The sequence below is a fragment of the Ranitomeya imitator genome, chromosome 2, assembly GCF_032444005.1.
Source record: "Ranitomeya imitator isolate aRanImi1 chromosome 2, aRanImi1.pri, whole genome shotgun sequence".
Taxonomy (NCBI): domain Eukaryota; kingdom Metazoa; phylum Chordata; class Amphibia; order Anura; family Dendrobatidae; genus Ranitomeya; species Ranitomeya imitator.
This window is the reverse complement of record NC_091283.1, coordinates 516,048,824-516,060,522: the sequence shown is the minus strand read 5'-3', so window position 1 is coordinate 516,060,522 and position 11,699 is coordinate 516,048,824. Positions and strand designations below refer to the sequence as shown.

At 46.8% G+C, this 11,699-nt stretch overlaps 1 protein-coding gene across 2 annotated transcripts in view; it reads left to right on the top strand.

Moving 5' to 3' along the window:
• Window positions 1–341: 341 nt before the first annotated feature.
• The window catches only part of SKAP1 (src kinase associated phosphoprotein 1), an 834,367-nt gene continuing 823,009 nt past the window's right edge, over window positions 342–11,699 (top strand). Inside the window, exon 1 of one of the 2 annotated variants that reach the window (XM_069751743.1) lies at window positions 342–453. In XM_069751743.1, the coding sequence (XP_069607844.1) occupies window positions 402–453 (52 nt within the window). In that variant the 5' untranslated portion in view covers window positions 342–401. The remainder of the gene's footprint in view (window positions 454–11,699) is intronic. The other variant, XM_069751744.1, reaches the window with a different exon arrangement.

The window sequence follows — 11,699 nt, the reverse complement described above, 5'->3', positions numbered from 1 at the left end:
AAAACCAGGAGTGGGTGATAAATCCAGAAGCGATGACTTGTTTCTATTATACTTTTCCTCTGATTGGTCGTCACCTGGTTTTGGCTTCCAAATATTGAAGTAAAATACCGACCAACTACTAATAGTAATAGTTTCCCTGGTGTCACTTACTGGAGCAGAGAAATGCCGCTTACAATACAACTACATACTTCAGCTAGTGTATGACATTACGGCCCCTTTCTACGCCATGCCCGCGCCTCACTACACTCTATTCAGGGCTCGCACCTGCGTCACACATCCTGCACAGAGCTCACACTCCGAGAGCCTCCGCTGAAGTGAATTTCCCGCCCGCTTCTCACCACGTGACCACGCCCCCTCAGTGCGGCTCGTGTAACGGTCTGAGGTACGCTCTATAGTGTGACATGATGACGCAGAGCTCGGACCTTCCGCGGGACGTCGTTATCCTTCTCAGAGGTGACTGACCAGGAGGGAAGGAGGGAGCGGGCTGTCCTGTAATAACTAGTGCTCTCCGGCCATGTTACAGAGAGGCAAGGTGTCATTGGGGGAGTGCTGAGGTATTTACAGGTGTCGTCAATGTGTTCTCAGTGTATCTTATAATTGGGTCATTAACACACTGTACAGAGGGATAGGGAGACACTTTTGTGAAAACTGTAAAATAGCTAAAGAGTGGCACCTTACATAAAACTTCAGGTAGATCACATGGTGGCCTAGTCGCTTCCTGATGTTTAGCTCGCCGCCTATTATCAGATGGCACTTTATGATGTTACCTGAGAGTTTGCAAAAGAAAAATTGGCTGATTATCAATGTGATCTCCATAGGCATAGGTAGGCAGTGATGTACCACCGTCCTTTGTGACACGGTGTACCGTACGTGATGCTTGGCAGTGCCCATGTGTCGCGTGCCTCACTGAAAATATTGCCCAGGAGACCATTCTGTAGTGGGGAAAAAAGGGAACCAAATAAAGTTTTTTAATTGCCTAATTTTGATGTGTATAGAAATGTATAGCAGCTAGTCGCCAACTGCAAGGCCTTTCTAACCACTATAAGGGCTCGCTCATAGTGGTGAGTGGTGTCGGTCGATTCTCTTAGGCTACTTTCACACTAGCGTTTTTTTTTTAATCCGTCGCAATCCGTCGTTTTGGGCAAAAAACAGATCCTGCAAATGTGCCCGCAGGATGCGTTTTTTGCCCATAGACTTGTATTAGCGACGGATGGCCACACGTCGCGTCTGTCGTGCAACGGATCCGTCGTGTTTTGGCGGACCGTCGGCACGAAAAAAACGTTCAAGTGAACTTTTTTTTGTCGTGTCCGCCATTTTCTACCGCGCGTGCCCGGCCGAAACGCCGCCCCCCTCCTCACCGGACTTCAGAATGGGCAGCAGATGCGTTGAAAAACTGCATCCACTGCCCACGTCGTGCACAAATTTCACAACGTGCGTCAGTACGTCGGCCCGACGCATAGTAACGGACCCGTACCGACGCAAGTGTGAAAGTAGCCTTAGGCTTCTTTCACACTTCCGTTTTTACAATCTGCACAGGATCCGTCAATGTTGTGCACTGGACCCGTTTTTCTGACGGACCCGTCGAGACTGTGCACCTGTTGTGTATGTGTCTTCGCAGCGGTTTTCCGCTGCGAAAACGCATACACAACACAGGTTCAAAATAATAAAATAAAACGCAATATTCTTACCTTCTGGCGGTCCCGCGCAGCGTTACCAATGCTCGCGAAGATCCCGGCAGCTAGCGTTCCCAGTAATGCATAGGCAACATCAATAGTAAAAAGAGAGAGAGCAAGCAAGGGAGAATTTCCCTGACGGGAAATTCTTCCACGCATGCTCAGTTTGAAAAGATGGCATCCGTCGCTGGATTCCTGCTTTTGACAGTCAGCAATGGATCCGGTGCCCATAGGCTTCCATTATAGCCAACGATGGGCAGCGCAGGACCTGTCGCTGAGCGATTTTCCGACTTGCAGAAAAAACGTTCCTCTGAACGTTTTCTCCACCCGACGGATAGCAGTTTTCCGACTGATCCAATGCACGACGGATGAAAACGGATGGCGATCCGTCACAAACCTTTGCTAATACAAGTCTATGGGAAATAACAGGATCCAGCAGAAAAGTTTGCTGGATCCTGTTTTTTCAAAAACCGACAGATTGTGACGGGAGCTAAAAGACAGAAATGTGAAAAGGTATGTGTCCACATTCAGGATTGCATCAGGATTTGGTCGGGATTTTACTAAAAATCAGGATTTTACGTAAAATCCTGACCAAATCTGCACCTGAGGTCACTGGCAGGTCACCTGCGTTGTCCTTGCGTTGTTTCAGCATTGTAAGGACATGCTGCGTTCTGAAAAGATGCGCCGCATGTCCGTTTCCGCTGGTCTGCCGCATGTGTCTTTTAATGCATAGTGGAGACGGGATTTCATGAAATCCCCTCCACTATGCTATAACATCTGAACGCTGCGTGTTTGACACTGCGGCTCTACGCATCAAACACGCAGCGTTTCCTGAACGTGGAAACATACCCAAAGAGGCCTTTATGCAAAATAATTGAATGCTTTGTACAGATGGCCCTCAAACTGCTGCGAGCGTGAGTGGAGTGTCATTTTACTGTGATCTGATTCTCTTGCATGCGACAATTTGATCACTGGTGTGGGAAAAATGGAGAACTTAATTTCTCCATTGGATAAGTCTTCGTATATCCGACTGCACTTTGATGAGATTAAGAGTGCAGTCCAATGATTTGCACAAACCCATAGACTTATATGGGTGTGAGTCGTCCGATATACACTGCCAATCGCAGCATGCAGTGGTTTCCCCCACCCTCATGCCGACTGCATGAGAATATAAATGCTAATTGGCACTGCTCCATAGTGTAACATTAGAGCGAGTGCAATCCTATGAAACATCGCATAGCACTTGCCCGAGTTATATGCTGGCTACTCGCCTGTGTGAGCGAGCCCTAATATTACGCCTTCCCCTATGTACAAGAATACAGTATAAGTACTGTACTATATAATACAACACCCAAGGGTAAGAATTTTGATATTATAATTCTGCCCCATATGGTCGCATGCTGTGTCCTCTGCTCAGGCTATGTGTACACTTGAGGTTTTTTTTTTGAGGTGAACAAATCTGACAAGATTTTCAAGCAGAAACTTCTGAAAACACACTGTTTTTGGATTTTTATTTTTTTGACAAAGTTTTGGTATAAGGCCGGTGTCACACTTGCAACTGCTATGCGAGAAACTCGCGCCTCAATACCCGGCACTGGCGGTTCGGTCCAGAGCGTTCAGCTGCATAGAAATGCATGCAGCCACACACTCCTGTCCCGAGTGCCTGCGGCAGTGCTGGGCATAGAGGCTTAGAGACTCGCGCAAGTTTGCTGCATTGCTGTTGCAAGTGTGACACCAGCCCTAAGAGGGGGTTTCCTTTTCTTTTCCTGAAGCATTTTAATGTGTCTAGTTTTCTCTAGTTTGGTGCAGGCTCAATTTCAAAGAATTGACTTCTACCCTTCTCAGACTGTGTGCACACGTTCAAGATTTTTTTGAATTTTTGAAAACCATGCATACATTAAGCATCCTATTATTAGAATGCAATCCGCAATTTTTGTGCACATGTTGCGTTTTTTTTCTGCGGCGAAATCGCATTCCAGAAAAAAACGCAGCATGTTCATTCTTTGTGCGGAATCGCTGGGATTCTGCACACATAGGAATGCATTTATCCGCTTACTTTCCACATGGGGTGGATCGTGTGCAGTTGGTACCCAGGGTGGAGGAGAGGAGACTCTCCTCCAGGCCCTGGGAACCATATAACTGTAAAAAAAAAAAGGAAGAATTAAAGGGAACCTGTCACCCCAAAAATTGAAGATGAGCTGCGGCCACCGGCATCAGGGGCTTACCTGCAACATTCTGTAATGCTGTAGATAAGCCCCTGATGTATCCTGAAAGATGAGAAAAAGAGGTTATATTATACTCACCCGGGGCGGTCCCGCTGCGGTCCGGGTCCGATGGGTGTCTTGGTCCGGTCTGGAGCCTCCTATCTTCTTACGATGACTTCCTCTTCTTGTCTTCACGCCGCAGCTTCGGTGCAGGCATACTTTGTCTGCCCTGTTGAGGGCAGAGCAAAGTGCTGCAGTGCGCAGGTGCTGGGCCTCTCTGACCTTTCCCGGCGCCTGCGCACTACAGCACTTTGCTCTGCCCTCAACAGGGCAGACAAAGTACGCCTGCGCCGGAGCTGCGTCGTGAAGACAAGAAGAGGAAGTCATCGTAAGAAGATAGGAGGCCCCAGACCGGACCAAGACACCCATCGGACCCGGACCACAGCGGGACCACCCCCGGGTGAGTATAATATAACCTTTTTCTCATCTTTCAGGATACATCGGGGGCTTATCTACAGTATTACAGAATGCTGTAGATAAGCCCCTGATGCCGGTGGCCGCAGCTCATCTTTGATTTTTTGGGGTGACCGGTTCCCTTTAAAATAAAAAATCGTGATATTCTCACCTTTTGGAGTCCCCGGCAGTCTTCTGACTCCTCGCGATGCTCCCGTTCCCATTAATGCCTTGCGGCAATGACCTGTGATGACGTAGCGGTCTCGCGAGACTGCTATGTCATCTGGGGTCATTGCCGCGAGGCATTACTGGGAACGGGAGCATCGCGAGGAGCTTGAAGCCTGCGGGGGACCCCGGAAGGTAAGAATATCACAATTTTTTATTTTTTTTTTAATATTATATCTTTTTACTATTGATGCTGCATATGCAGCATCAATAGTAAAAAGTTGGTCACACTATGTTTGACAAGTGTGACCAACCTGTCAATCAGTTTTCCAAGTGATGCTACAGATTTCTTGGAAAACGCTAGCATTCTGCAAGCTAATTACGCTTGCAAAACGCTAGTGTTTAGCGGGAATACGTATGCCAATTCCGCATGCGATATACCAGCGGCAGGAGTTGCAGAACTGCCGCGGAAATTCATTCGGACTCCCATGATGGCACCACGAGACAGGGGATCCGCCCATTAGGAACAGGAAACCTACAGATACAAAAGGGCGCACCTCTCCCACATATCAGTTGGTTTCCTGTTCCTAAAGGGACTGGATCCTACAGAAAGAACTTAGGAATCCCAGGCAGGCCGGCCGGTTCTACCTCAGCCGGTGCGGAGTTCCTGAAGTGCTCACGGTGGTCCTGGCAGGACTGCACAGCGATGGCATATTCAGCAGGGAGCAGTCACCGGGGGTGTCCTATCTCCTGGGCCAGCGCGGGGTAAGTATTTTCGGTTCCCCTCCCTCATGCGGGTACCGTGCGGGGCTCTGTTGGGGCGGCAGCATCATGGTGGCGCCACCCGGGGGTGTGGCTGGCTCCATTGGCGTCCCACGTTGCTCGCAGCGCTGACAGGAAAGTGCTGCGGGTCGGGGTGACGTCGGTAGGTGGAGCCGGCGGTTACCTCCGGGTCGCGGGGGTTCTGCGCATGCGCAGTAACTCCAAGATGGTGGCGCTCACCGGAGAATGACACGCCGCTCACCCTCAAGCCCTGGGGCGGACTCTTGCAACTGGGGGGGTTGAGAATATACCGGAAGGAGCGCTGAGCAGATCTGACCGGAAGAGGGGCTATATAATGGCGCTCCAGGTGTGTGTTTCCTTGCTTCTGGCCTCCAGTTAAGGATGGAATCTGATCAGGATCAGCAGCCTCTGCTGCTGGAAGAAGTATCACAGAAGCCCAAGGATAATGAACACAATAAAAGGAGCAATGGATCTTGCCACAAAAGCTCCTCCAGACAGGGGTCTGGAGCTTCAGCCACAAAGGATCCCCCTCGTACTCCGGTATCTCTCTGATTTTGGGCAACCACTGGTAAATGATCTTCGAGAAAGTTCACCCAGTGACTGGTCTCCCCTCGTATGTTTTGTTATAGGGGAAGAAGAGCGTCAGTAAAACGAAACATAGGGAATGTGCCATCTGCGGGGTTCCCTTACCTGGCTCATGCCCTCAAAAAACTATGTGACCCCTGTGTCCAGCAGACGGTGAGGTCTTGGAAAGGGGTAGGGGATAACGGCATAGATCTACAGTTATGTGAAAAAGTTTGGGCACCCCTATTAACCCCTTCATGACCCAGCCTATTTTGACCTTAACCCCTTAGTGACGGAGCCAATTTGGTACTTAATGACCGAGCCAATTTTTGCAATTCTGACCACTGTCACTTTATGAGGTTATAACTCTGGAAAGCTTCAACGGATCCCGCTGATTCTGAGATTGTTTTTTCGTGACATATTGTACTTCATGTTAGTGGTAACATTTCTTCGATATTACTTGCGATTATTTATGAAAAAAACGGAAATATGGCGCAAATTTTTAAAATTTTGCAATTTTCAAACTTTGTATTTTTATGCCCTTAAATCAGAGAGATATGTCACGAAAAATAGTTAATAAATAACATTTCCCACATGTCTACTTTACATCAGCACAATTTTGGAAACAAAATTTTTTTTTGTTAGGGAGTTATAAGGGTTAAAAGTTGACCAGCAATTTCTCATTTTTACAACACCATTTTTTTTTTTTTAGGGGCCACATCACATTTGAAGTCATTTTAAGGGGTCTATATGATAGAAAATAATGGAGTGTGACACCATTCTAAAAACTACACCCCTCAAGGTTCTCAAAACCACATTCAAGAAGTTTATTAACCCTTTACGTGCTTCACAGGAACTGAAACAATGTGGAAGGAAAAAATGAACATTTAACTTTTTTTTGCAAACATCTTAATTCAGAACCATTTTTTTTATTTTCACAAGTGTAAAAACAGAAATGTAACCATAAATTTTGTTATGCAATTTCTCCTGAATATGCCAATACCCCATATGTGGGGGTAAACCACTTTTTGGGCGCACCGCAGAACTTAGAAGTGAAGGAGCGCCGTTTGACTTTTTCAATGCAGAATTGGCTGGAATTGAGATCGGACGCCATGTCACGTTTAGAGAGCCCCTGATGTGCCTAAACAGTGGAAACTCCCCACAAGTGACACCATTTTGGAAACTAGACCCCTTAAGGAACTTATCTAGATGTGTGGTGAGCACTTTGAACCCCCATGTGCTTCACAGAAGCTTATAACGTAGAGCCGTGAAAAAAAAAAATCACTTTTTCTACAAAAAATGATCTTTTTGCCCACAAATTTTTATTTTCACAAGGGTAACAGGAGAAATTAGACCACTAAAGTTGTTGTGCAATTTCTCCTGAGTACGTCGATACCCAATATGTGGGGGTAAACCACTGTTTGGGCGCACCGCAGAGCTTGGAAGAGAAAGAGTGCTGTTTTACTTTTTCAATGCAGAATTGGCTGGAATTGAGATCGGACGCCATGTCGTGTTTGGAGAGCCCCTGATGTGCCTAAACAGTAGAAATCCCCCACAAGTGACCCCATTTTGGAAAATAGACCCCCCATGGAACTAATCTAGATGTGTGGTGAGAACTTTGAATGCCCAAGTGCTTCACAGAAGTTTATAATGCAGAGTCGTGAAAATAAAAAATATTTTTTTTTTCCACAAAAAAGATATTGTAGCCCCCAAGTCTTTATTTTCACAAGGGTAACAGGAGAAATTGGACTGCAATAGTTGTTGTCCAATTTATCCTGAGTACGCTGATGCGCCATATGTGGGGGTAAACCACTGTTTGGGCGCACGGCAGAGCTCGGAAGGGAAGGAGCGCCGTTTTGGAATGCAGACTTAGATAGAATGGTCTGTGGGCGTTATGTTGCGTTTGGAGAGCCCCTGATGTACCTAAACAGTAGTAACCCCCCACAAGTGACCCCGTTTTGGAAACTAGACCCCCCAAGGAGCTTATATAGATGTGTGGTGAGAACTTTGAATGCCCAAGTGCTTCACAGAAGTTTATAATGCAGAGTCATAAAAAAAAAAATATATATATTTTTCCACAAAAAGGATTTTGTAGCCCCCAAGTTTTTATTTTCACAAGGGTAACAAGAGAAATTGGACCCCAGAAGTTGTTGTCCAATTTATCCCGAGTATGCTGATGCCCCATATGTGGGGGTAACCCACTGTTTGGGCGCACGGCAGAGCTCAGAAGGGAGGGAGCACCATTTGACTCTTTGAGCGCAAAATTGGCTGTCATGTTTGGAGACCCCCTGATGTACCTAAACAGTGGAAACCCCCCAATTCTAGCTCCAACCCTAGCCCCAACACACCCCTAACCCTAATCCCAACCTGATCCATAATCCTAATCACTAACCCTAACCCTAATCACAACCCTTACCCCAAAACAACCCTAATGTCAACCCTAACCATAACCCTAATCAAAACCCTAAATCCAACACACCCCTAATCCTAATCTCAACCCTAGCCTCAAACCTAACCCTAATCCCAGTACACCCCTAATCACAACCCTAACCTTAACCCTAATCTTAAACCTAACCCTAATCCCAAGCGTAACCCTAATGCCAACCCTAACCCTAATACCAACCCCAATCCAAACCCTAACCCTAATCCCAACTCTAACCCTAACTTTAGCCCCAACCCTAGCCCTAACTTTAGCCCCAACCCTAACCCTAGCCCTAAGGCTACTTTCGCACTTGCGTCGTTTGGCATCCGTCGCAATCCGTCATTTTTGACAAGAAACGGATCCTGCAAATGTGCCCGCAGGATGCGTTTTTTGCCCATAGACTTTTATTGCCGATGGATCGTGACGGATGGCCACACGTCGCGTCCGTCGTGCGCTGGATCAGTGTTTTGGCGGACCGTCAGCACAAAAAAAGTTCAATGTAACGTTTTTTTGTACGTCGCATCCGCCATTTCTGACCGCGCATGCGTGGCCGTAACTCCGCCCCCTCCTCCCCAGGACATAGATTGGGCAGCGGATGTGTTGAAAAACTACATCCGCTGCCCACGTTGTGCACAATTTTCACAACGTGCGTCGGTATGTCGGGCCGACGCATTGCGACGGCCCCGTAGCGACATAAGTGTGAAAGAAGCCTAACCCTAAATTTAGCGCCAACCCTAATCCTAAATTTAGCCCCAACCCTAACCCTAAATTTAGCCCTAACCCTAATCATAGCCCTAACCCTAGCCCTACCCCTAACCCTAGCCCTAACCCTAACCCTAACCCTACCCCTAACCCTAAACCTACCCCTAACCCTAATTTTAGCCCCAACTGCTTTTCTCCTGCCGGCCGGCAGATGGAGACAGATGGCGGGTGCACTGCGCATGCGCCCGCCATTTTCTTTTCCCCAGAAGACGCCGGCGGCCAGGAGGAGTTGCAGGAGGACCCAGGGACACCGGTAAGTATGATAGGGTCCCCGAATCCCCCTATTTCTCTGTCCTCTGATGTGCGATCACATCAGAGGACAGAGAATTACACTTAGCTTTTTTTTTTTTTTTTTTTTGTGGTCGCCGTTAAACAGTTAATTACCGGCGATCGCAAAACAGGGGTCGGTAAAACCGACCCCGATCATGCTTTTTGGGGTCTCGGCTACCCCCGGTAGCCGACACCCCAAAGATTCTCCCGGGGCCAGCCGGCGGGCGCACTGCGCATGCGCCCACCATTTTGAAGATGGCGGCGCCCACCGGGAGCCACGTGGAGCATCGGGGGAGACAGGTGAGTATTGGGGGGCTACCTGGGACCCCTTTTCTCCCCTTTTCTCTGTCCTCTGATGTGCGATCACATTGGAAAACAGAGAAATTAAAAAGAAATCGCGTTTTTTTTTTTTTGCGATCGCCGGTAAACGGTTAATTACCGGCGATCGCAAAAGCGGGGTGGGTAAAAAACCCCCCGAATCATGTTCTCTGGGGTCTCGGCTACCCTCGGCAGCTGAGACCCCGGAGAAAATCCGACTCTGGGGGGCGCTATTCACTTTTTCCACAGCGCCGTTAATTAACGGCGCTGTGGTTTAAGTACCCTTAGCGGCCGCCGTTAAAAGGCGTATTGGCGGTCGCTAAGGGGTTAAAGACCTGGCCATTTTTTGCAATTCTGACCAGTGTCCCTTTATGAGGTATTAACTCAGGAACGCTTCAACGGATCCTAGCGGTTCTGAGATTGTTTTTTCGTGACATATTGGGCTTCATGTTAGTGGTAAATTTAGGTCGATAATTTTTGCGTTTTTTTGTGAAAAAAATGGAAATTTGGCAAAAATTTTGAAAATTTCACAATTTTCAAATTTTGAATTTTTATTCTGTTAAACCAGAGAGTTACGTGACACAAAATAGTTAATAAATAACACATTACCCACATGTCTACTTTACATCAGCACAATTTTGGAAACAACATTTTTTTGTGCTAGGAAGTTATAAGGGTTAAAATTTGACCAGCGATTTCTCATTTTTACAACGAAATTTACAAAACCATTTTTTTTTAGGGACCACCTCACATTTGAAGTCAGTTTGAGGGGTCTACATGGCTGAAAATACCCAAAAGTGACACCATTCTAAAAACTGCACCCCTCAAGGTGCTCAAAACCACATTCAAGAAGTTTATTAACCCTTCAGGTGCTTCACAGCAGCAGAAGCAACATGGAAGGAAAAAATGAACATTTAACTTTTTAGTCACAAAAATGATCTTTTAGCAACAATTTTTTTATTTTCCCAAGGGTAAAAGGAGAAACTGGACCACAAAAGCTATTGTAAAATTTGTCCTGAGTACGCATATACCCTATATGTGGGGGGAACCACTGTTTGGGCACACAGCAAGACTCTGAAGGGAAGGAGTGGCATATGACTTTTGTATGAAAAATTAGCTCCAATCGTTAGCGGACACCATGTCGCGTTTGGAGAGCCCCTGTGTGCCTAAACATTGGAGCTCCCCGACAAGTGACCCCATTTTGGAAACTAGACCCCCCCCCAGGAGCTTATCTAGATGCATAGTGAGCACTTTGAACCCCCAGGTGCTTCACAAATTGATCCGTAAAAATGAAAAAGTACTTTTATTTTTACAAAAAAATTCTTTGAGCCTCAATTTGTTCATTTCCACATGGGCAACAGGATAAAATGGATCCTGAAATTTATTGGGCAATTTCCCCTGAGTACACTGATATCTCACATGTGGGGGTAAACCACTGCGTGGGCACACAGCAGGGCTCGGAAGGGAAGGAGCACCAGTTGACTTTTTGGATGAAAAATTAGCTCCAGTCGTTAGTGGACACCATGTCACGTTTGGAGAGCCCCTGTGTGCCTAAACATTGGAGCTCCCCCACAAGTGACCCCATTTTTGAAACTAGACCTCCCATGGAACTAATCTAGATGTGTGGTGAGCACTTTAAACCCCCAAGTGCTTCACAGAAGTTTATAACACAGAGCCGTGAAAATAAAAAATCATTTTTCTTTCCTCAAAATTAATTTTTAGCAAGCTATTTTTTATTTTCACAAGAGTGACAGGAGAAATTGGACCCCAAAAGTTATTGTCTAGTTTGTCCTGAGTATGCCGATACCCCATATGTGGGGGGGAACCACTGTTTGGGCACAAGTCGGGGCTCAGAAGGGAAGTAGTGACGTTTTGGAATGCAGACTTTGATGGAATGGTCTGCGGCATCACGTTACGTTTGCAGAGCCCGATATGCCTAACCAGTAGAAACCCCCCACACGTGACCCCATTTTGGAAACTAGACCTCCATGGAACTAATCTAGATGTGTGGTGAGCACTTTGAACCCCAAAGTGCTTCACAGAAATTTACAACGCAGACCTGTGAAAATAAAAAATCATTTTTCT